Source organism: Ahaetulla prasina, chromosome 4, assembly GCF_028640845.1.
Source record: "Ahaetulla prasina isolate Xishuangbanna chromosome 4, ASM2864084v1, whole genome shotgun sequence".
NCBI lineage: Eukaryota > Metazoa > Chordata > Lepidosauria > Squamata > Colubridae > Ahaetulla > Ahaetulla prasina.
Genome location: NC_080542.1, coordinates 27,134,929 through 27,160,794, shown reverse-complemented (window position 1 = coordinate 27,160,794; position 25,866 = coordinate 27,134,929). Strand labels below are relative to the sequence as shown.

General features: G+C 38.8%; 2 protein-coding genes, 1 long non-coding RNA gene and 1 other non-coding gene across 7 annotated transcripts in view; 2 read left to right on the top strand and 2 right to left on the bottom strand.

Moving 5' to 3' along the window:
- Nucleotides 1-16,186, top strand: LOC131197617 (testicular acid phosphatase homolog). The gene is made up of 11 exons (XM_058181892.1): nt 1-87; nt 2,669-2,764; nt 3,315-3,401; nt 5,529-5,666; nt 9,100-9,198; nt 11,677-11,772; nt 12,391-12,523; nt 13,931-14,013; nt 15,030-15,136; nt 15,846-16,015; nt 16,101-16,186. The coding sequence occupies exons 1-11, from the start codon at nt 1-3 to the stop codon at nt 16,184-16,186; spliced, it is 1,182 nt and encodes a 393-aa protein (XP_058037875.1).
- Nucleotides 16,187-18,379: 2,193 nt separating this feature from the next.
- LOC131197697 (uncharacterized) overlaps nt 18,380-25,866 on the bottom strand; it is a 30,028-nt gene continuing 22,541 nt past the window's right edge. For 2 of the 4 annotated variants that reach the window (XR_009155011.1, XR_009155012.1), the window contains exons 2-5: nt 22,011-22,131; nt 19,861-20,125; nt 18,811-18,905; nt 18,380-18,636 (exon numbers count right to left, since the gene is read on the bottom strand). This is a non-coding gene — a long non-coding RNA (uncharacterized LOC131197697). Of the gene's footprint in view, nt 18,637-18,810; nt 18,906-19,860; nt 20,126-22,010; nt 22,132-22,675; nt 23,333-24,307; nt 24,333-25,866 lie in introns of those variants that run through there. The other 2 variants (XR_009155010.1, XR_009155009.1) reach the window with 2 other exon arrangements.
- Nucleotides 23,170-23,259, bottom strand: LOC131199009 (small nucleolar RNA SNORD88). The gene has a single exon (XR_009155246.1). It is a non-coding gene; the product is annotated as a small nucleolar RNA SNORD88 (small nucleolar RNA).
- The window catches only part of LOC131197696 (protein kinase C and casein kinase substrate in neurons protein 2-like), a 64,674-nt gene continuing 63,281 nt past the window's right edge, over nt 24,474-25,866 (top strand). The window contains exon 1 of the mRNA XM_058182064.1: nt 24,474-24,510. Within this exon, the coding sequence (XP_058038047.1) occupies nt 24,489-24,510 (22 nt within the window). The 5' untranslated portion in view covers nt 24,474-24,488. The remainder of the gene's footprint in view (nt 24,511-25,866) is intronic.

Genomic DNA, 25,866 nt, shown 5'->3' with positions numbered 1-25,866 from the left:
ATGAAGTTCCCAGCTTGGATTCTCCTCCTCCTGGAGATGCTGTTTTCCTCAGCTGCCCAAGGAAGAATACTCCGCTTCATTACACTGGTACACAGACTGGGACAATGGCAGAGCTAGGAATCCCAGGGTCTCTGGCCTAACAAGATGGTTTCGACCAGCCTTCTCCCATTAAGTGCTCAAACCCACTATTGTCTTGCAGTCAGAACAGCCAAAAAGAAAGCTGGCTGGAGTCAGAAGAGGAGAATGCAGCAGCTATAGAGACCATCTTCTTAGAAGAGAAGGCTGGTCTAATCAATGGGTTTTTTTTTCCCAAAAATAGACTGGACAAACATTTGACTGGGATGGTATAAGGCTGTTGCCTTGAGCAGGGAGGTTAGATTAGAAGATCCATGAAGTTCCTTTCAGCCCTATGATTCTATATTTTATGTTCTCTTTAGCCCAGCCTGTAGTCAGGGATTGGAAATAACTCTATGTTTGGTTCTTAGGATGGGTTAATTGGATCTCAGGTGAAAAAGATGGAGATCTAAGTTGTGGACTATATAGAGTTTGATCTGGTAAAAGGGCATCGTGTTGATTGGGTTTAGTTAGTGCCTGTCCAGCATTAATAGTTCAACAAAAATGCTGTATATGATTACTTTGTCATGTCTCCACCTAGTCCTAACTAGCTGCATGAAAAAAAGGAAAGCAAAAATATCAGTCTTGTGCAAGTGACAGAGAGAACTGAAATATACTTCAGAAGGATGGATTTTATAGTAACAAAAATTCTAATATGCTATCGTGTGCATGATTTATAATGAGGTCTAGAAGAATGTTTCTGTATATATATATTATTTTCTAATGCTAGCAGAAAACCTACTTCTTAAGAGTCCGCTACTATTATCTTTCCATGTCGGTTTAGGATATGGTAGAAGCAATCTTGGTTTGGGATTACGGTATATCTTGACTCATCAACAGTGTTATAGCTATCTTCCTCAGAAAAAAGAAAATACGGAAAAGTAAGCCCCGAGGGTGTGTGGGGGGGAGAGAATGTATCTGTGTGTGTCTGTGAAAATGAGAGAGAGAAATAGATTTAATACAAAAAGATAAATTATAGTAGGAACTGTTTTGTATTTGTGGGTCAAGAGGGTTCTTACCTCTTTTTAAAGTCCATGCCTTGTGGCACAACGCACTTTATTATCTTATTGCTGAACATTATGGATGAGCCCAGATATCATAGTCCTCCATTTCTAATTTATGCTCATCTGGCTGTTGACTGGTGCTGGGGAAGTGTTTTGGTTTTTTCTGTTTCCTTTTTGGATTGTTAATTGTCCCTTTTGCACAGTATATAGATATTATTTCTGTCTATGTGTCTGTTGATTGCTGGTTTGTCAGAATGCCCAGGTTTCCAGGAATTCTCTAGCATTTTTGGACTTGGTTTGGTGTAGGATGGTCATGTTGAAACTGTGGCTAAATCTGTCTCTATCTGGCTAAATCTGTCTCTATCTGGGATGTTGAATTTGCATCGTCATGGCGTTGTTACATGACGTATCATGATTTTTTTCCCTTTCGCTAAACCGGGTGTGAGCATGGCCAGCACGTGACGCATCCAGCCCACAGGCCATGAGTTTGACAGCCCTGTTCTATGTGTTGTGAAACTAAAGAGTTTTCATTTTGTCTTCTGACTGGTAGCTGATGTTCATGGATTTGCTCAGCTAGTCTTCTGCCTGTTTGTCCTATATAGTGGCTGTTGCAGTCCTTGCATGTTATATTGTAGATGACTCCTGTTTTTTTTCTTCTGGGCTGCTGGGTCTTTTGGTTTACTTAGGATATTTTGGACGGCTTTAGCTGGTTTGTGTACTACACCAATACAATGTGGTTGTAATAATTTGTTAATGGTTTCTGAGATGTTTTTGATGTATGGCAATGTTATCCTTTTTATGAATTATGTTGATTCTGCTATACTGGGTTGAGTGGTCAGACCGATTTTGATGAAGTTGCAGATTATTACAGAGAGACAGACATAAACATCTACATACTGTGCAAAAGGGACAATTAACAAGCCAAAAACAGGACAAAAGGACCAAAACACCTCCCCTGCAGCAATCAACACCCAGATGAGCATAGATTAACCACAAGATTAACATCGGACCAATAATCAAGAAGAAAACAATACCCCAACCAAAGAATTACTGAGCAAGCTAACAGTGAACAGCCCAACTAAAGAATCCCCAAGACCACTCTCACCAACATTGACAGGGCAGTTCACTACAATTGAGGGCAAACCCCACTCCCTATTAGCACTGATGATGTTACCTAATCTGGGTAATGAAATGTCTGTAAGAAAAGAACCAAGCTCAGAGAGTACCAAGGACCCTTCATTTCAACCCTGAGCTACTAATATTCTCCTTTATCTGGGTTTGAACAAGTTGCTTTGTTACGCTAAAAAGTTGGATAACTTGTGGTTCAGCATATTATGGGATTTTAGCCTTGGCAAGTTGTGTAAACAAGCTCATTCATCCTAAACTATAACCTAGTTTACTGATTTGGGCATCCTATGTTGGATGAACAGAGTAATGGTGCTTTACTGATCCTTGTTTAAGGTAGTTATGTAGTTTGACCCTCCTTAAGAGTCAAAGAAAAATTACTTGGTTGTCTATAATTGCCAATCTTGCAACTCTCCCTTTCTCAGGTTTATCGCCATGGTGACCGATCTCCCCTCAGCACCTACCCTACAGATCCCCACAAAGCAGCATCTTGGCCACATGGTTTCCAGCAGCTGAGTGAGGTACATTCAGGGGTGAATTTTAATTACTGTTATGGCAGCCTGTGCCGGCATGTAGAAGAGGGGTGAAATGACAATCGTCGCTTGGTGCCAGCTGAGGCCTGTCCTACATAACATCTGCCTGTCCCAGGTCCTTGACTTGATAAGTGGACAAAAATGCCAAATACAGACTAAACGTTTGGCAACTTGTTGACCCACCATAATAATAATAGTAGTACCGTAATTTCCTGGAAGTAAGCTTATAAAGTATCCTGTTGCCAGCAGTTGCCTGTGCAGGAGCTAGATAAAAATTCTTGAAGGCAGCTATAAATCTTACCACAGTGGAAGAACGAAAAAGCTAAGGAATAAAAAAACAAATGCGTCAGAAGTTTAAGTTCCTTGCAGACAAATCCAAGAAGCAGAGTAGCGTCAGATCTTGTATCAGACAGAAGTCAGCCAAGAAATCAAGTTTGCTCATATTCAGCCTGTGATTCAGTTTATATCTTACTCTGCAGCCCCAAAGCAAGCCTATTTCAGAGGGTAGTATTTTAATATTTGCTTTTTCCCTGTATAGGTGGGCATTTTGCAACAGAAGGCTCTGGGGAAATTCCTTCGGGAGAGATACGCTGGATTTTTGAGCCCTTCCTACAAACCACAAGAAGTAATCTTTCTTTAATAATACATTGGTCAACATAATTCAGCTCCTTTGAATTCCCAAGGCAGCAAACAAACTGAATGGAACTATAAACAGGGGAAGAAAAATAATAATTAAAAATAAACAGCAGCAACCAATGAATCCAAGCCCTAACCACAATCTTGCTCAGACTTTTTAGTTTGTGGGTGGGTGTCTTTGGCTAGATCTGTGAAAACCAAAAGATCTTAATCTAAGACCTACATTTCTCGAAAAGTCATTCTAAAAATAGTGAAGAAACCTCCCAATTGTTTCTCCCTTACTCTATTAAGTTGCCACAGGATGTCAAATACGGTATTTGCAGAAAATCCTCTATTAATATGTAGATTAGGATCAAATTAATGGAAGAAAGTAAGCAGTATATAGGGTGAGTACATACATATGGGTTATAAGTGATTGCATTACCTCTGCTTTTCAAATAAAACCTAAATACTGTAGCCAGCATTAGTCTCTTTATCAGTGCAGAATGAAGATTGGCTTATTAATAGTTCTTCGCTTGTATTTAGAAATACTGTACTATTAAGTAATAAAAGTAAGAGGACTTTTAAATACATGCAATGTACACATAGTGTGGGGTACAGATAGTCCTCCGCTTACGGCTGTAATTGAGCCTGGCAATTACGGTCATAAATCATGGCAGTTGTAAAGCAGGTCATCACACAACCAAGCCAATTTTGTGAGCTTTTTTTGCAGTAGTTGTTAAGTGAACATGGCGGTCATTAAATGTGGTGGTAGTTAAGTGAACATTATGGGCTGTTTTTTTCTGGAAACCAGATGCAAATGCTGGTTTCTAGCAAAAACACCATTAATGGCAGTCACATGACCACAGGACACTGCAAATTGGCATAAATGCCAGCTGGTTGCCAAGCACCCAAAATGCAATCACATGACTATGGAGGGGGCGGGACTGTCCATCCGTACTTTGGAACAGTGTTGTAAATAGATTTCGGTGGGTCTGTTGTAACTTTGGATAGTCTCTTAGTGACCGATGATAAGTCAAGCACTGCCTACAGTGGTTAAGGAGGCAGACTAACATAACAGACTACAAACAGAAAATTCTGTTTGTAGTTCACTCCATTCAAACGTGGAAGATAAATGGGCGATTTGGGACCAGGCATTCTCGGTCTTCACAGGGTTATTGAAGGAAGAAATAGGAAGGAGCACTAATGATGTACGCTGCCTTGAGCTTCTGTACCAAAGAATTTCACTAATAACAAATGTGAATACTGCTAATATCCTATAGTGACTGCCATTATCCAGCAATAGTCATTTCTTCAATTAAGGAACAAATACTTGACTTACAACCATTCATTTAACAACTATTCAAAGTTACAATCGGGCTGGAAAAATGGACTTATGACCAATTCCTGCATTTACAATTGTCCCTGTGTCCCTGTGGTTACTTGATCAAAATTTGGGTGCTTGTCACCCAGTATATATTTATGAAAGTTGCAGCATCCCAGGGTCATGCATTCACCATCGTGACCTTCCCAGGGGGCTTCCAGCAAATGAAATCAATGGGGAAAGCCAGATTCATGTGATTTACTTAACAACTGTGGTGATTCACTTAACCACAGCAAAAAAGGTCATAAAATCTGGCATAACTTACTTAATGACTTCATCACTAGCTATGAAATTTTCGGTCTCAATTGTGGTTATAAATTGAAGGCAAGCTTGGTCCTACCATCCCACTAGTTCTGTGGAAGAAGAAACTATGTTCCCCAAGAAAGGCTACACTAACATGTAGAATGTCAATGGTTTTTTTTGGTTTTTTTTATTTACATTTATATCCCGCCCTTCTCCGAAGACTCAGGGCGGCTTACAGTGTATAAGGCAATAGTCTCATTCTATTTGTATATTTTTTACAAAGTCAACTTATTGCCCCCACAACAATCTGGGTCCTCATTTTACCTACCTTATAAAGGATGGAAGGCTGAGTCAACCTTGGGCCGGGCTTGAACCTGCAGTAATTGCAGGCTGCTGTGTTCTAATAACAGGCTTCCTTACAGCCTGAGCTACCACGGCCCCTACATGTTATGTTATGGACATCTTGTGGCTAATATAGATAACTCACTGCATGGTTATCCGCTGTTTCAGATCTATGTCCGCAGCACTGATTATGACCGCACCATCATGAGTGCCCAAGCCAACCTGATGGGACTCTATCCAAATTCACATCCAGAGATTCCTTGGAAACCTGTTCCCATCCACACTGTGCCTACTAAGTATGACAAAGTAAGTGAATACAACCCGTATGTGGTCCATTAAATGTTTTCCTCCTTGTTTATATGGCTGCTTGTGATACATTGCAAAGAACAGTTCAGTGAAATGACATGTGGGGCAGTAGAAAAGAAATTTACAACAACAAAAAATATAAATATGTAACTCATAAATTTGTGGTATGATTGCTTAAAAAATAATTATAATATGGATTACAAGATACATATCCAAAACTTTGGTGAATGGGTAACATAACATAACCTTGAGTACTATTTGCTAACTGAAAGGTTCCTTAGAAATAAAATACTCAACTTATGACTACAGTTGAACTCCAAATTTCCACCACTAAGCAAAGCAGGGAGTCATGCCCCATTTTATGACCTTTTTTTTCATGATTGTTAAACAGTTCACTGCAGTTGTTAAGTGAATCTTGGAGTCATTAAGGGAATCTGGTTTCCCTCATTGACCTTGCTTGTCAAAAGTTTCCTTGGAAGGTTGCAAACGACAGTCCAAGGACCCCAGGACCCTCCAACCACTGTAAATATATGCCAGTTGCCAAGCACCAGAAGTTTGATCATGTGAGTGTGGGGATGCTGCAACAGTCATAAGTGTGAGAACTGGTCATAAGTCACTTTTTCAGTGTCGTCGTAATTTTGAACGACCATTAAACAAATAGTTTTAAGTTGAGGACTACTTGCAAACATTTTCAGTACACTTTTGACAGTTGAGGCGAATCTGGTCAGCGCCACATATGGAAAGGATATATTATTTTAGAATATGCCCTGCTAATGACTTTGGGACAGTCAATCTCTCTTACCCTGACCTTCTTCATAAGAATTTTCTTTTGGAGAAAGACAGGAGGATGAGGATAAAACATTATTTAATTTAATTTTGTCATAACAGTATACATAAACATTGTCATAAGTAAAACAACATATAATGAAGAATATATATATATATATATATATATATATATATATATATATATATATATATATATATATATATATATATATATATATATATAAGTAAAGAATTTGCTTTAGCTATATTAATTTGATATAATAAAGGGAACAATAGGACAGGAATGGTAGGCACTTTTGTGCTCTTATGCACGCCCCTTATAGTCCTCTTAGGAATGGGGTGAGGTCAATAGTAGACAGTTTTTGGTTAAAGATTTTGGGATTTTGAGTAGAGACTATGGAGTCAGGTAACGAGTTCCAAGCATTAACAACTCTGTTGCAGAAGTTATATTTTCTGCAATCAAGTTTGAAGTGGTTGACATTAAGCTTGAATCTATTTTTTGCTCTTGTAATATTGCGATTGAAGCTGAAGTAGTCATTTACAGGAAGGATATTGCAATAGATGATTTTGTGTGTTAAACACAGGTCATGTCGAAGTCGATGGAGTTGTAAGTTTTCTAATCCCCGGATTTCAAGCCTTTTATGTTTTTATGTTTTATATGCTGCTTGTGTCTCCTATATCAGGAGTCTCCAACTTTGGCAACTTTAAGCCTGGAGGACTTCAACTCCCAGAATTCCCCAGCCAGCTTGTCCTATATAAATGACGGAAAATAAATCTAACAATAAATAAATGAACTGGATAAGGATAAACTGTGCATTATATGCATTCTTTTTTTCTTGGCCCTAAAGTATCCAGGGGTCATTATTTTTCCACAAGAGTCAAAAACAGGGTTATGTAGAAATTTAGTTCTACCTGGAAGCAAACACTGGCTTATCATAAAACTACAATAGTTTTTTTAAAAAATAATAATGAAAGAAATGCTTATCACAGAGAGATTTGATTCTCATACACTGCTTCTGTGGCAGTCAACTTTCAGCCATTATTCCAACGTATATTTTAATTAGAATTTAGGAAAAACCTGCTTCAATAGAGGCACAACCTGTTAGCTTTCTCATTACTTGAATTCAGGAATATCTGCAGAGAATCAAAAAAGCCAAGTTGACAATTGTCATCAAGCTCCTGCATATCATACATAAAAAGATGTGGGGTTTTGATTGCCTGGTTGTGTAACATCTTGATTCATACATATACACACCAGTTCCTCTGCATGTATTGCTCAGGTGTAAAAGAATGAAAAATAAAATAAGACCATATTTTGCACTAGTTAGCTTTCATTTATTATTTGCACATATGATATTTCACATTTTTGACTTTGCTAGCCAGTGCTTGCTGGCTAAACAATAATTTTAGACCCAGTTACTAATGATGTGTTCACTTTAGGGTTTGAAGAAACAGAATGCCCACTAAATAGAGGACTAACAATAATAAGAACAAATAAATAAATATATGCAGTTTGCATCACATGAAAAAGAAATTCTTCAGAGATGTATTTTCTCTTTTAGAATGCTTAAATATAGTAATCTAGCTTTAATATTATAATTTTGTTTTTTTTATTGTATATGTTTCCCTGGAAGTCTTGCAGATTATGAAGGTAAATTATAAATGTATGGGAGCAAAGTTTTCATTTAGGTATTTCTTGAAAGTATTTTTTTGTAGTGGAAAACTAGGAGAAATTGCATCTCTAAATCCATCTTTAACAATGTTTTAGGTGATCTCATCCTTACTTCTCCTTTTGCTATTTTACTACGTTTTTTTTTATTACGTTTTACTACGTATCCTACTATAAGCGCATTTTTGTATGATTCCAGTCTCTTTGCTAGGTATTTATTTTGCTCCACAGATCTTGGGAAGACTCACCTTGTCTCTTAAGTCTACTTAATTTATCTTCAGTTCTCCGTGGGTTTTTTTAATAGCTATTGAATCAAATGCCAGCACAAAATTACTACAACAGTAAAACCCTAATAAGGTTTTAAAACTGGCATAAAGCAAGTATTTGATTTTGGAAATTGCAAATCTGTCATTCAAATTTTTGTATTGGAAATAAAATATGAACTGGACTAACAAATCTGTGAAAGATTTAGTAATACAGGTAAGTCCTCAATTTATAACAGTTTGTTTAGTGACCTTTCAAATTTACAACGGCACTGAAAAAAGTGATTTATGACCCTTTTTCAGTTATTACGTTTGCATCATCCCCATGATCATGTGATCAAAATTTAGATGCTTAGCAACTAGTTTATACTTATGACTGTTTCTATGTCCCAAGATCATGTGATCACCTTTTGTGACTTTCTGACAGCCAAAGTCAATGGGGAAGCCAGATTCACTTAACAACCAGCTTACTAACTTAATGACTGTAATGATTCACTCAACAACCGTGGCAAGAAAGGTCATAAAAAGGGGTAAAACTCACTTAACAAATGTCTCATTTAACAATACAAAATTGGGCCTCAATTATGGTCGTAGTCGAGGATTACCTGTATTTAGTCAAAGCATCTGATTTCTTTAACAGTGAAGAACAACCCAATAGTTTCAGCCTGGGACAAATTATCTAATTCTCTATATTCCCTACTTCTGTTCCCAGCTTTTAAAACCACCAACCAGAACCTGCCAACGATATCAACAATTGATGGAAGAGACTATTAATTTGCCAAGCTATCAAGCTAAATTGAGAGAATGGAAGGTATGGTGGAATAGGACTAAGAAAAGGAAAATAATTTAAATCCAAATTCTAAAAGTAAGACTCCCCACAATCCAAAATTGAAAAAGAAGTTGCTAAATGATAAAGCCAATTTAATCTTCTACCAGTTGTAGGATACATAAATTTGTAGAATATCCATTCTATCACATTTTTTCCTCATGGATAGTGATAATGTTTTCATACAATTTTAATTGTCCCAGCTTTTTCCCAAGGAATCATTAAAATTATTATGATTATTTTCCTTGATTACCATCACAGATGTAGTCTCTGAATTTCCTTGAGAGTCTGAATATCAAGTCAGTGTGCTATTTTATGAACAAGTGCTAAAAATCAAAGTCTGGAAGAGATCTTCAGAATACATTTACAAAATCTCAATTAGTCAGTCAGTCAGTCAGTCAGTCAATCAATCAATTAATCAACCATTTTCCTGTCTAAACATGGTCTAAATAAATTACTGTATGTACAATATGCTTCAAGTCTCCACCAGCCAAAACAGATTCTCCCAGCCATCCACTTCAATATTAAGTCTAGACACTTTGTAATTAGGCTTTTTTAAAATCATGGTAGACAAAGCAAATAGGTTGTCTTCTGTCTAGTTGAAATCTTGCAACCCATTAAGCATAAATTAACAAAATATAATTAATATTTCACTTAACATGTTATGTCCAAACAAACTATATTATGCTTAATGTAATATATGTTTCCTACAATATGCTAGGATAATATTTGGATTCCCTAAACAAATTGGGAAACAAATTATCCAAGTTCATTTTAGCCTACCGTAATTTTGCATGTTATATGAACTATGCTTTTAGGTACTTGATTTTTGAAAAAGACAAGATATTGCTGAACTACAATATTTAATAGCCTGGAAACAGTAAGGAATCCTGGGACTTGTAGTTCAGTAGTATGTGAAGAACCCTTTAATACTGATTAAAATGCTTTTATTTCACCTTTTATCTGGATGGTTTCATAGTGGCCTGCAAAATAAGAACAAATAAAAATGCAAAGCATTTTTAATAACAAAACAAATACAAAACTTATTAACAGTGGGCAAAATATAAAACTAAAGCAATACAGTGAAACTTCATTTTATGGACTCCTATATAATAGACCAAAGAAAATAATAGACAAGTCTGGGGCATCTGAAATACTCCAGATACGAGTATTTAAATATAAATATAACTGTACATTAATTGTATGCCATTTGCAATTATTTGGTTCATTTGACCTTGAATGACAAAAATTATATCATTCATCAATTTTGAAATGAACTGATCCATTTTACATCATCCTATAACCGTGATGGTGAACCTATGGCATGCGTGCGAGAGGTGACACCCAGAGCCCTCTCTGTGGCCACACGTGCCATCGCCAGCATCTCTTTTGGTTTCCGGGATGCACATATGTGCGCCGGCCACCTGATGTTTGGGTTTCTGGCACTCTGGCTCACTCGCCTGCACATGCTCGTGTTCCGGTTTGGGCAGTCAGTACAGAAAAAGTTCACCATCACTGTCCTATAACAACATTTTTATGCAGATGTTATTTCCATTAATTTTAACACCTATTAATACAAATGGAGTTAGTTATTTGTAAATGAATCTCTGGGTACCTAACAACAAAACTGCATGAAATAGAAATAATAAAAATCTAGAAAAAGCAATTATCATAAAAAGCACACATGCTAATTTGCATCATTTGCATAGTCATGTTATAATACAGACTGATATAGTGTATTATTTAACAGGCATTTAGGAATAAAAAAATACATCTTCCTCAACTCTTTCAGTATATTTAGGTCTCGCTTTATTTGAAATAGTTGCCAATGTCATCCTAGAAGAGAGATAAATGATTGATTTGCAAAGGAAGATATCTAGTTTGCAGTAAAAGGAGACAATCTAATGTTAAGCTTTTTAAAGGGAGAAAAGTTTCTTTTGAGCCATCACTGCCTCAGAAATAATCAGTACTAATTTACACATGGCTTATTCCAGACGGGATACAGGCAGGGCTTGAGTAGGATTACTTCAGTGAGAAATGGCTCAATATAAAGTTTTCTTGTTGATAAAACATTTTCAGATTTCAAGTGCTTTATAGCACAATTGTAATGTCCCAAATAAGGATAACAGTGTATACTTGGTTTAGGCTGTATGAAACTCTACAAAACCATCAACTGACTCAATCCCAGGACCCAGACATGATAGTAAATCATGTCTGATTTCTGAAATTAACCTCTGTTACTGCCACAATGAGAAGAACCTCTGTTAGGCAAATCTAAGTTTGGGAAAACAATCATAACTTCTCCTAAATTTCTTGGACCTAAATAGTTTGTGTCTGCTTAGGTTCAGCCCGAAGATCTGAAATGAATGAAAATAAGACTGCAGGGTTAGTTGAGATGGAAATAATTGAGCACAATGAACCTTGAGTATTTTAGCCAACTATTTCTGTTTTCCTCTCTTACAGGGCTTTATGGAAAAGATGGCTAATTATACAGGGCTTAAATCTGAGCAGCTGAGCCTGAGAGGCCTTTGGAAGGTGCATGACACACTCTTCTGCCAGGTAAGATATTATATTACAGATAGTCCTCAACTTAAAACCATTTGTTTAGCAACCAAAGTTAGAACTGAAAAAATTACAACCGTTCTTTACGCTTACAACCATTGTACCATCCCCATGGTCACATGATCAAAATTTGGGTGCTTGACAATTGACATATACTTACAAAGTTTGCAATGCTCTAGGGTCATGTGATCACCATTTGCAACCTTCCCAAAAGGCTTACAATGAGCAAAGTCAATGGAGGCAGCCAGATTTGCTTAACAGCTGCGTGATTCACTTAACAAAATGGCAAAAAGGCTCTATAATTGGGAGCAACTCACTGAGTCAGTCCCTTAGAATAGGGCTCTCCAAATTTGGCAGTTTTAAGACTTGTGTGGGCTTCAACTCCCAGAATTCCTCAGCCAACATAGCTGAGTATTTCACATAGCATGGTTGCCTGAGGAATTCTGGAAGCTGAAGTCTGCAACTCTTAAAGTTGCCAAGTTTGGAGGCCCATGCTTAAAAATTTTGGTCCCAATTGTGATCGTAAATTGAGAATTACCTGTATATTATAGCAAGATCACCATTTCATTAGAAAACTTCTCTTTTATTTTATTTTATTTTTCATTTTCCACACAGAAAACCCATAACATGACTTTGCCTAGCTGGGCTACACCACAGGTTCTGGCAACTCTCTCAGAGATAGAAGTGTTTAATATTGAAGCGCATGTGGGAATGCACGCTGCCCAAGAGAAAGCTCGATTCATTGGAGGTACAATTAAATTTGAATTATTTGCTCTGTTTGGAATCAAGACCAAGAAGTACATGGTAAATGTCTCAAATGTGCTCTTTTTTCTTCAAAAGGCAACTGGGCTGGGCTTTTTTTCCTTGAGGAAGAAGAAGAAAATGTTTTGCTTCTCATCCAAGAAGCTTCATCAGTTCTGATGGCAGGGAGATGGAAGAACTGACGAAGCTTCTTGGATGAGAGGCAAAACATTTTCTTCTTCTTCCTCAAGGGGAAAAAACCCAGGCCAGTTGTCCACCTTTGAGACGACTATGACCTGTATGACTGAGAATCTCCACAGACATATTCAGTAGTCCTTAACTTAATACAGTTCATTTAGTGACCGTTCAGTTACATCACTGAAAAAAGTGACTTATGACTATTTTTCACAGTTACAACTGTTGCAGCATCCTCATGGTCAAGTGATCAAAATTCAGACGCTTGGCAACTGATTCATATTTATGATAGTTGCAGTGTCCTGGGATCATGTGATCATCTTTTGTGATCTTCTGACAAGCAAAGTCAATGGGTTAACCAGATTCATTTAACAACTGTGTTACTATTGTAACAGTTGCAATTATTCACTTAATAACTGTGGCAAGAAAGGTCATAAAATGGGGCAAAACTCACAACAAATGTCTGACTCAACAACATAAATCTTCGGCTCAATTGTGGTCGTACGTTGAAGAACTACCTGTACGGTAAATTGTGTATTATTAAGTTAAAAAGTAAACACAGGACAGTTTGACAGAAAATGACTGAAAGTACAAAATATATAGCAGCTTGAAAGTCTTTCTTTCATTTTCTTTCTTTCTATCTCTCTCTCTCTTTCTTTTCTTTTTTTCTTTCCTTTTTTCTTTCTCTTTCTCTCTCTCTCTCTCTCTCTCCCTTCTTTCCTTCCTTCCTTTTCTGTATTTAAATTTCTATACCATCCTTCTCCCCTATAAAGTGACTCTTAGCCAGGTAAACTTACCCCATTTCCCCATTACCAATCTGTAGAATGATGCCAGCATAATTGTGCCAAATGAGGACAGGTTTTCTATCCATGGTTGAATGATGCCATAGTAATGTATTATTCACTAGCAGGGAATAGCATAATATTCCTTCGCTCCTCAATCTCATTGGGAATTCTGCATTTCAGGGTACAGCAACTAGCCAAGTTAGCTCAATATTGCCACCATGTGGCAGAAATTGCTGTTTAACATGGCAAAAAACAACAACAACCCAGTGTTGGAGGGAGATCAGGACCCCTTCAGCTTCCTTTCCAAGCTGTAGTATATTTTCTGATACAACACTGAGCAGCTCCTCTCTTCTCTGTATTTTTCAGCCTTGTGCTTTTCTGAATGTCAGATACATTTCGGTATATTATCTATCAGCATATTTTCCTCTCTGCAGGGTTGCTGCTGGGTGCTATTTTGAGCAACTTTTCCAAAATGGTGTGCCAGGATCTGCCTCTTAAGATGATAATGTATTCTGCTGTAAGTTCTCCCATTCCTTACAATTGCAAAGATCCACTTTGGAAAATGGGATAATCCAGAGAATTTAGAGCAATCTTCTTCTCCTCTCTGCAGGATTTCATTATCTGCAGCACAGAATTGGCTTTGGGCAGAATTCGATCATTTTTCTATGATCTTGAGAATTCTAGCTGCTGCCTTGTAGGGGTGCTGTTATGGCAAAATTTCAGGGCTTACCAGAAAAAAATGGAGCCTTGCCTCCCTTCCTCCTGCTTGCCCCAGCTGAATGAACATCTTATTTCAAAATAAGCAAAGGAATTCAAACAAGGATGGATCAAATCTAGTCATGCTTCCTGATATTGGTGCTTGAATATTTACCCAATCCTTGGTTTATTTCAGGGGTGAAATCCAGCAGGTTCTGACAAGTTCTGGAGAACCGATAGCAGAAATTTTGAGCAGTTCGAAGAACTGGCAAATACCACCTCTGGCTGGCCCCAGAATGGGATGGGAATGGAGATTTTGCAATATCCTTCCCCTTGAGTGGGGTGGGAATGGAGATTTTGCAATATCCTTCCCCTGCCATGCCCACCAAGCCACACCATGCCCACAGAACCGGTAGTAAAAAAAATTGGATTTCACCACTGGTTTATTTCAAATCTATATGGCTACCCACCTCACCATGGTGATTTTGGGCAGATAACATAAACAATAAAAAAAGGAAAGTAGCTATAATTGCCAATGAAAGAGACAAAACTGAACATAATAAGCAGACTAGTTACTTTTTTTTTTTTTTTACTTTCTCCGGACTTAAATACTTTTCTTCACTTTAAAAACACTCTTCCTTTCATAGGGCTCTGGCACTCTTGCTACAAAATCCTGCCCTGATGGTATAGAGAGTACAATTTGATATGCCAAATTTTATTCAAGAATAAAGATAAGGATAGGAAGGCAATCATGGACATGAGAAGTGTGGGAAGAAGGAATATTCTGGTCTGTTCTAATATGTAAATAGCATAATTATTTCTTCTTGTTTTCTTTAGCATGACAGCACCTTGATTGCTCTGCAGGCAGCTCTCGGGATTTACAATGGCCATCCACCACCCTATGCAGCTTGCCATGGATTTGAATTCTACCAAGAAAGCAACAAGTAAGTTTAATAAAAGAAGGGGGGGGCAGGTCTCTTGCAAGCACCAAGATGCAGCCATGGTGCATTGTTTTCCACCACATTCAGGACAATTCTTGGGATCCTGTTAGAAGCTTAAAAGGCTGAACACATACAAAGTCTTATGAATATTGAACCATAGGATCTAAGATTGGGCAGATCACCTGGTGTTAATTTGACAAACCAGAAGCATCTTCAGCTTGCAAAGCTCTCCAAACGGCATTTAAAGGAGCTTATTTGGGCAGTATCCTACAGACAAAAAAAGATGATTTAACTTTTGCCTTCCCGTAATTATTATGTAGTTCACTGAAGTATATTAAAACGAAAATTTTTGCACACCCTGAACTTGAGAAGGTACTAGATTCTAGACAAAGCTCATTTCCATTTTGTCATTTCATTTTGCTCTTCCTTTCTTACAATATCCCTTCCGAGCCAGACTTTCCATCACTTTCAAAACCGTTTCCTTGCAGCAGAGCTGGCTGCCTTCAAACAACCCGTCAGCAAATTTAGTTGCTGACGCATTAGTCAGAGTGTAGCATCACGACAGAGAGGCTGAGGTGGCAGAACCTGAACCTTTTCAAGGATTGTACAAGGGGAAAAGCGGCAGCAAACAAATATATCTTTTGGCAGATACGTTAAGGATGTAAAGCAGGTTCCAGAGTGATGTTAAAACTTTTAAATTTTCATATTTCAGTTCTTTCAGCGTTGCCATGTTCTACCGCAACAGGAGCGACCAGAGGCCCCATATCCTACCTCTGCCTGGCTGCCCCACACCTTGCCCATTGCCACTGTTCATTCATCTTACCCGTTCAGCTATCCCAGAGGACTGGGATGCCGAATGCCAAAACCCTCAGAGTGGTCCAGGTAATGAGGTCATCTTCCCCCTCCTCTCTTAGCACGGAGCTAGTTAATTGAAAGTTTTATGCCTGATCCAATATTCTATTTGCAGGGCGTGCAGTAATAGCTCTGGCTGCAGCAGTAGGTGTGCTGAGCGTGGCACTGCTTGGCATGGGTGTCTTGTATTGGAGAAGGTGATAATGAAGATAAGCTGAATGGCAACCATCCAACCCCCACGGAGCAAGAAGCAAACTGCCTTTTTGTATTTTTTATTTTTTTTAATGTGGTGCAATGCAGCCATCTCGGACTTCTCATCCGCCTTACTCAACTAGCATTCTAATTGGGAGAATGTGACAAAGGGGGGAGCTGACACAGACTTTGTGCCAGGCAGTTCCTAACCAACTACTTGGAGGTCAACGCCAGCAGGAAATTCAGCACAGGATGTTACTAGGAAAAGGAATGCAAAGCACTTAGCTGAAATGCCATTATGTTAAATCTATGGCACAACTGTGTTAGATTTTAGCTCATCAACTACGAGTCCTGCACTCAAAAGTTCCTAGTAGATGCTTTCCCTTTAGCAGTTTTGGGTGTCCAACCCAATTAAGGTTAATTTAAATACACTGCATCAGCTTGATAAAAGGAATATTGTCCCCACTCATTTCTCCCCGTCTCGCCCATAAACTCTGCACTAAACACAGGGACAGCTTCATTATGTCATTCCTGTTCCCACTAAATGCTGCACTCAGTAGTTTGGGAAGGGTGTCCTTGACCAAAAGACCCTGCATTTTCATGCCTTCAGTAGTTTCTCACCACCCAGCAGGAAAACTGGATTTTTGACTTTGCACAACATACATACTACAGTAGAAGAAAATTTTTATTTAGTAGTTTTGGGATTAAAACTGCCCATTTCAGTACTGACTGGGTTACTCGATTCACAGAACATACCGTATAGGACACAATTGTTAAGCTATTGTGCAAAACCCAGTTAAGTGTTACACTATACCCAATGTTGTAAGGTAAGCCAGGTTCACCCACCTACTCAAGGAACCATAGTTTCCTACCAATGAAGGAAGCATCCTACTAAGGGGGAAAATCCCCAAACCCATTTCAAAGATCAAGTTCTTGGAGTCTACCTGATATGAGGCAAGTTTAGAAAGCAAAGGGTAACATAGCAGTTTAGTGGCAGGGTTACCCACTGTCATACAGTGGTATAGTATACTTTGACATCACTATACCAAAGGCAGCTCCTACTTTCCCATCACAGAGGCACATATTGTGGATACTTTGTTCATACATTTAGTCTTGCCAGTAGGAATAACCACCCCTTTTGTTCGTCAATAAGCTTGTCTGCAGACAAGCTGCATGAAAAACAAATGTACTTTAGTATTTAATTTGTGACTAATAGTTGCAGGTGCCATGAACTCCCAAGAGATGGCTATATTGTCTCGCCTGGGATCTCTCAAGGGGACACAAATCCATGAATACAGGGAACTGAAAAGGTTGCAGAAACCCAATTGTATGGAAAGACAGCATCCTTGAAAAGAACATTGCTTGGAGATTTTTTGACTGGGCAGCTATAGAATAGAATAGAATAGAATTTTTATTGGCCAAGTGTGATTGGACACACAAGGTCTTGGTGCATATGCTCTCAGTGTACATAAAAGAAGATACGTTCATCAAGGTACAATACAATTGATGGTCAATATATCAATATAAATCATAAGGATTGCCAGCAACAAAGTTACAGTCATAAGTGGAAAGAGATTGGTGATGGGAACTATGAGAAGCTTAATAGTAGTGCAGATTCAGTAAATAGTCTGACAGTGTTGAGGGAATTATTTGTTTAGCAGAGTGATGGCCTTCGGGAAAAAACTGTTCTTGTGTCTAGTTGTTCTGTTGTGCAGTGCTCTATAGTGTTGTTTTGAGGGTAGGAGTTGAAACAGTTTATGTCCTGGATGTGATGGATTTAGTGGCCCAAGATCACCTTCCAAAAATGTAACTGCTACATTTTGCTGCAAGTCTTCAGATTCTCCCCCACTCTGCAGAGCAATTTTTGCTGTTCCTTTCCCAGCCATTGAACTTGGCTACTTGACCCAGTTCTAAGTAGCATCTACAGCAGAGGTTCACAACCCTATTGCATCATATGATATTTTAAGTAAGCCGCACAGCTCTTCAAAGGCTACCCTTTTCCTGCTACTAAGAGCAGGGGTAGGACATTTGAAGGGAAAGTAACCCCTTTTAAGAAGGTTTATGTTTTGCAGCAGTATGACCAGCTAGAGTTTATTCAGATGGGTGTGCGTATAAAGCTGCTGCTGGAGTCCAAAGTTATCTCAAGTATTTTGCAGGAGTTTAGCGGTATTGCCCTTTGCAGCTTCAACAGACATAGCAAAGTTATTCACCAATTAATGAAATGTTTATTGAGTAAGAGAGTAAGTAAGTAAACCTCCCACTGCTTTCTAATCAGGATCTGATAAGTAAGCCTCTCACTTCTGCACGAAAAACAGAATAAGGGATTTAATGGATAAACAATGCCAAATCCCTCCTATTGCAAATATTGGATCCAGGAAAATTTCTGAATTGCGTTTCTTCTTGGGGAAGAAGGTCCTCCACGCAGGCTTCCTCGATGCTCTCGTTAAAATGTGGACAGGCTGAAACAAACAACACAAAATACATTAGCATCGCAACACCTAAACTTTGGACAGCCATCCCCAATGAAGTATCATGAGATTAGTTGGGTTTCAATTCCTATACATTTGATAGGCACCAAAATGGGGTAGACAAGTGAAAATTACTAATCACCTCCGCAGTACATAATTACTTACCAACAGCCTTTTAAGGGTCCTAGTAGGCTACATTGCATACATTCCAGAAGAGCCTGGCTCACATTAAGCCTGCCAGATACTGTGTAACATTTCACCTACGAAAAATAAAAGATATCCAAGTTAGAAATCTACTCGAGCTTCTTCTGTAGTGGATCCCTCCCTGTGGAACATCATCCCTTCAGAGATAAGACTGGCCCCCACTTTGGCACTCTTTCCCAAGGCCCTGAAGATGAGGTTCTGCCAATGAGACTGGGGACCCCAGAGTGACATGGAGCCCATCAAGTGGCTGCTCTAATTATTGTCAATGGGGGGGAGGGGGCAGCACTGTATTGCTTTTGTACTGGAATTTTATCCTTGTAACCCCACCAAGTTGGGTGGCTGTATAAATTTTTTAATAAAATCTTTAAAATGTGCTTTGCTTAAATTCTCATTCTTGAAAAATACCATGCTAATAGAATCACGGTTTCAAAGCAACAATCAGTGTTGGGCTTCATTTCCATTTACCCATCTTCCAGGAGTAATTGACATTTTCTGCCCATTACAATACTTAGCACCTAAAGCTTTATGTAAGTGATTACAAGTAGTCCTCGATTTACAACCACAACTGAGCAAAACCTCAACTGCCAAGCAAGGCAATTGCTGAGTGAGTTTTGCCTTCTTGCCAGAGTTAAGTGAATCACTGCAGCAGTTAAATCAGTTACACATTTGTTAAGTGAACCTGGCTTCCCCACTTTGCTTGTCAGAAAGTCTCAAAAGGTGATCCCAGGACACAGCAACCGTCATGAGCCAGTTGCCAAGTGTCCATGGGAAATGCTGCAAGAGTTGTGTGAAAAAATGGTCAGAAGTCCCTTTTTTTTGCAGTGCTGTTGTAACACTGAACAGTCACTAAATGAAAGGTTGTAAGTTGAGGACCAACTGTATAAAAGCATCTTAATCTATGGGAAGGGAAAAGAGGCAGAAGAAGGTAAACAAAGCATGGGGGCAAATAAATCTCTGAAATGGTTTTAACATGAAGCCCTTCCCTTCTGCATTTTAATATTATACCCTCACCTTCCACTATGAGATTCTCAGTCTCTCAAAAGCAAAAGACACTTGGAGAAGAAATACTAGGAAAAGGAGGAACCACCATTCCAGGAGGCGAAGGGCAGATCATCTCCCTCTGTTCTGCCAATTCTTCCCTTTGTAAGGTTCTGCTGGAGGTTAAATCTGGTTTATTTCTTATTCCAAGCCAGGAGAAGAACGCAGGCAAAGAATTAAGTCTGAGGCAGGCTGCATTTTGGAAAGGAGGTCTCTTCATTTATTTGGTGTCCAGAAACTACAATGATAAAGCATATATACTTAAAAATGAAGTAAACTTTAGGAAAAAAGAAAAATTGCTTACACACAGATTATCGTGGGTTGGGTGGGTGGGGGGTGGATATGATATATTCCAGAACTCAACATACAAGGAGGCTGGGGAAAAAAGAAGGGGGATCATATCTGCAGCCCTTTCCCCACTTTTTTGATACCTCACTTCAGTTCTGGGATAATCTGCAGGTGAAAATGAACAAGCACAATAGAATGCACACTGAAAAGAATGCCTCAGCCCTCTACTCCCAATCACTTAGAACACAAGGGAGACTCTTTGAGACCAAATTTATTGGGCTAACCAGCTTTCAGGAAAAATGACTTCTAAAATAACTGAAACTGCCCAACCGTCTTCCCTCCTAGCATGTAGATATGCATGTAGCATGTCGATAAAAAGGGAACTATTTGAAAGCGTTTACTCTTTGCATTGCAAACACCAAGTTTTTCCACTCATTTACAACTGTTTTGCTTTATTTCTTTTCAAATGCAAATTTAATTGCAACAAAGTTGTTCCTTTAGCTGCAGTGGGGGAATCATGCAGGATCTATTATCATTTAACTCAGTAGGAATCTATAGAGCAATTCGCTAGGAAATGATGGAGACTTGGGAAGCAATATGGAGAAGTGGAATGGCATGGGGTGAATAATTTGTAGGTTAAATTTGCAAAGTCCAAGGCTTAAAGATATTATTGGGGGAAGAGAGATTATTTCCCAGCTTGTAAACTAAAATGAGCTAATAGAAAAAGGTACATGCATAGACAAAGACTTGAGGACTAGAAATAAGTAGGTATTTGTGGATAGATGTATTTCCTGGTTTACAGACAAACAAAATCCACCCAAAAGACACTTAGCTAAAACATACATACAATAAAAAAACCTTTACTTTTAAATGAGTTTAGAACATTCCCTCCGGACACACTTAAAAGGACACGGAAAGAATAGGGAACATGGTTCTCTTCACCCGGTTTTGCTCGCCAAGCAAACTAAAGTGAAGATGTATATGTTTTTATGGCTTATTTTTTTTAACATTTTCCTAACAGGATTTAAAAATTCTTTTCTCTAGGGCTTATAGCCATTTACCAGTTGCGCTTATCTCAACACACAAAGACTTCAACACACATACACAAGGGAAAGAGAAAAGGAAAGGAAAACAGAACTCGGGTTTACACACCCCGATTCTCATTGTAAATCTTAAATTAGGAAAGGCAAAAATCTCAATGAACATATTAATTGCCCAGTGATTGCACAGAATAGGAGAAAGATCAATGTTACTGCATTTTTTCCTTTATTTTTTAAAGTATCTTTATTTAGCCAGATTGGTTTTCCCGTTTCATCTCTGAACAAAGTCCATTTCCTGCATAATTGGTGCATGTGCTTCCCGCCTTGACAAGCAACTTCCTCTGATCTGAGGCTTCCATTAGTCCCTCTAGTGGAGAGACAGCAACATGTTTCTGGGGTGGCTGAACACACATTGGCACATCAGCAAGGTTTATATAGAAATGTTGAGCCTTTAGTGTGAGTGAAATGTTTTTACGACCACAAGGAAGCAGGAAGTATAGTCTTTATGGTTAGAGGAAATATTCTGTTATCTTCTTTATTAGCAAAGATCTTCCTGGCTAGGCAGAGGTTTAAGAGCATAGGCACAAATATTAAAACTGCCATGCTTTTTAAATGTTGATTACGGAGCTGCTTGTCAGCATTTTATTTCCTTTGAGGAAAAATTGTATTTTATTAGTAGGGATGGGATCAGAAAGCTATTAAAAGGAGGAAGGGGGAAGATCAAAGGCGTTTGATCTTATCAGTTCTTTTTGTGCAACAATAGTGTAACACAAACCCAAGTCTTGCTGGTCCTACCTTCAACCATTCCACATGTAGAATGGCCTCATGTCTTCCATTTGCAGAAACATCTGGAGTTGCTTTTGGTTTGCTAGTAATTTCCTGTTTCCAGGATCTGGTATAATCACATCTGCACAATCTAAAGGAGACACAGATGGGTGGCGGGAGGAGGGAATAAGTAGGTCACTTTCAGAAAGTTATATTAAAGCAAAAAGCAGTAACATACCCTTTCTAACATGCTCGCCTCATTGTACCTACCACTCAAGATTTTTATTTGTGTCCCACTTTTATTTTACAAATAACCCAATAAAAGCAGTATTCCAATTTTTCACAACAATTTTTGTGCAGGGCAGGTTGGGCTGAGAGTGACTGGCCCAAACTCACCCAGTTGGTTTTCATGGCTAAGACTCTCCCGCTTTCTGGTGCCTTAACCTGTAGACCAAACTGAGCTTTCTTGACACTCACAATTAAATTATTTGGAGGACACGGCTTGGCCTTTTTCATGATACTTCAATAGATCATGAATAAGATCTATTCATTAAATGGGTATGTATACACTTTTAGTATGCATTTAGAGCAGTGTTTCTCAACCTTGGCAACTTTCAAGGTGTGCAGACTTCAACTCTAGAATTCCTCAGCTGGCCATGACAGAGGGGGAGAAATCTATTCTTCAGTTAACTTACCTGTTATGGCAAATACAGGTAGTCCTCAATTTATGACCCAAATTGAACCCAACATTTCTGTTGCTAAGTGAAACATTTAAGTAACTTTTGCCTCATTTTACGATCTTCCTTGCCATAGTTAAGTGAATCACTGCAGTTAAGTTAGTAATGGTTGTTAAATGAATCTGTGGCTTCCCCACTGACTTTGCTTGTCAGGTCACAATACTTTCAGAAGATCACATTGGGAACATTGCAACCGTCATAAGTGCGAGTCAGTTGCCACGTGTCTGAATTCTGATCATGTGACCATGGGGATGCTGCAATGATCGTAAGCATGAAAAACAATCGTAAGTCACTTTTTCAGTGCCGTTGTAACTTTGAACAGTCACTAAACAAATTGTTAAGTTGAGGACTTCCTGCACCAGTGTTTCCCTAACATGGCAGTCACTACCAGCAATCAAACACTCCCAAGAACTTCTTCCTCAGTCACAAATTTTAACAGGCAGGCCAGGATTCTGTTCCTCAGTCCCCCAAGATGTCAAAGGCAAGGGAGGCACTGTTATCATCATAGTAGTCTGTGCCCAGTGCTAACATCATTGGAAGAATCCTGTTGCCACGTTCTTCTCATCTATACTCCTATCCCACCTACCAAAGAAGGAAAAGATGCTTAATTCAATTAAATCAAAGGTAAAAGTACAGATTAGGCAAAACTTGGCTCAAAACAGTAACTGTGAAAGGATCCTTGGAGTCCTAATGGACCATCCTTAAACATGAGCCAGCAGTCTGTCAGCAGCCAAAAAAGCAAATACAATCCTCGTTTGTATAAGCAGAGGCACAGGATCAAAATCACATTAAGTATTAAGCATCGCTTTATATAAAGCCTTGGTAAGACCACACCTGGAATACTGCATCTAGTTTTGATCACATTACCAAAAAAAAATGTTGACATTTTGGAAAAAGTGCAGAGAAGAGCAGTTAAGATGATTAAAGGCCTGGAGACTAAAACAAATTAATAACGATTGGAGGGTTTGACTAGTGTAGAGACAAGAAAGACTAGTGGGGACACGATAGTAGTATTCCAGTATTTGAGAGACTGCCACAAAAAGGAGGGTGTCAATTTATTTTCCAAAGTATCAGAGGACAGGACAAGCAACAATGGATGGAAACTAACCAAGGAGAGAAGCAAACTGGAATTAAGGAGAAACTTCCTAATATTTAAAGACAATTAATCAGTGGAACAGCTTGCCATCAGAAGTTGTGGATGCTTCATCACTGAAAGTTTTTAAGAAGGGGCTGTAGGCAGTCACTTTTCTGAAACGGTATGTAGGATCTTGTGCAGGGTGGGGCTGGACTAGAAGACCTCCAAGGTCCCTTCCAGCTCCGATTGATTGAATTCCCATTCCATAGATCCTTGAAGGCCTTTTCTATAAGGATCGCATCTTCCCGCCCATATTATAATCCTATTTCTTATTCCAATCCTCCTTTGCTAAGAAGTCCCCCTCCCCGACTTTTTAAAACAATCAACAGGTCCGGCTCGTTTTAAAAAAAAAAAGAATCATTACTGAAAGTATCACAGCAGCAAATAAAAATGATCCAAATGATCCTTTAACACTCCCCCCCCCGCCGTCCCACCCCCACCCTGCAAACACCCACCTGCAGCTGGCCGCCATTTGAAACAGAAGGGAACGCCGGCGCACGTGGGCTTTTTATACTACTTTGGCCCCGCCTCACTTTTCCTAAACCTCACTCTCGCAAGACCTACATTTTACGCATGCGCGCTACCCAAGGAATACGCCCGCGAAGGGATATAATCTCCGCCCTTTGGCCAGTCTAAATGTGCGCGTGCGCGAAAAGAGGTACTGAGAAAGCAAATTGAAACTTTTATTAACGGCGTGAAGGATAAAGGCGAAGGGAAAATGGGATGTGAGCTCGCTTGTGTTTTGTTGAGTTTCTTTGGCATCCGGTTGCCTCTTTGTCAGGGCAAGACTTAATAGATAAAGCCGTAGGACTGTTGAACTAATTGTCTTGTTTCAGCATGTCTCAACTTTTCAACTTTTAACTGTGTCCAACTTTGGACTTCAACTCCCAGGATTGTCAGTAATGCTGGCTGGAGACGTCTGGGAGTTGAAGTCCACACATCTTTAAATTCCAGTTGAGAGTTGAATTAAGGTTAGACACAACTGCTTTTGGCAATGTAAACTGGAAAAGTGCATGTGCAGAGGAGTATATTGTAACCAAATAGGCAGCGACCTTTAGAAATTTAGAGTTAAAAACATACTACTGATAGCTTTCTTCTAAAAACAAAAGGAAAAAATGCAGTCCTATTGGAATGGACTACATCCTCTAGGTCAGGGGTCTCCAACCTTGGCAACTTTAAGCCTGGAGGATTTCAACTTCCAGCAAAGCTGGCTGGAGAATTCTGGGAGTTGAAATCCTGCAGGCTTAAAGTTGCCAAGGTTGGAGATCTCTGCTCTAGGTCTAATTTTGGTTTTATGACTATTTTTTTTTTGTTTACATTTATATCCCGCCCTTCTCCGAAGACTCAGGGCGGCTTACAGTGTATAAGGCAATAGTCTCATTCTATTTGTATATTTTTACAAAGTCAACTTATTGCCCCCCCAACAATCTGGGTCCTCATTTTACCTACCTTATAAAGGATGGAAGGCTGAGTCAACCTTGGGCCGGGCTTGAACCTGCAGTAATTGCAGGCTGCTGTGTTCTAATAACAGGCTTCTAACAGCCTGAGCTATCCTGGCCACTATGATTAATGTATGTTTGTTTATTGGGATTTAAGACATAATTTGACAGTGTCTTTCCATTGTACTACTGTCCTCCTTTCCAGGCTGTAGGATGAAATTGAGGGCAAATTATTGGCTTGCTATGCAAATTTTAAGGCTAGTAGCCTACATCATTTTAAAGATGAATTCTTCAAATTTGTGGAGGAAATATTTATTACCAATTAAGGTGTAAGAGAGCCACATTTTACTGTAGTGGTTAAAACCACAAACTAGAAAATAGAGAGTGAGTTCTAATCCTGTCATAGGTACAAAAGCCAAGTGAATGACTGGGTTAGTATGCTCTCTCAGCCCTTGGGCAATAGCAGTGCAAACCACTTCTGAAAATGGGATTGCCATGAAATAACGAGTCACCTGGAATCAAAACTGAAGATGCACACAGAAAATATTATTCTTAGAGAAACTATTAATTATTTT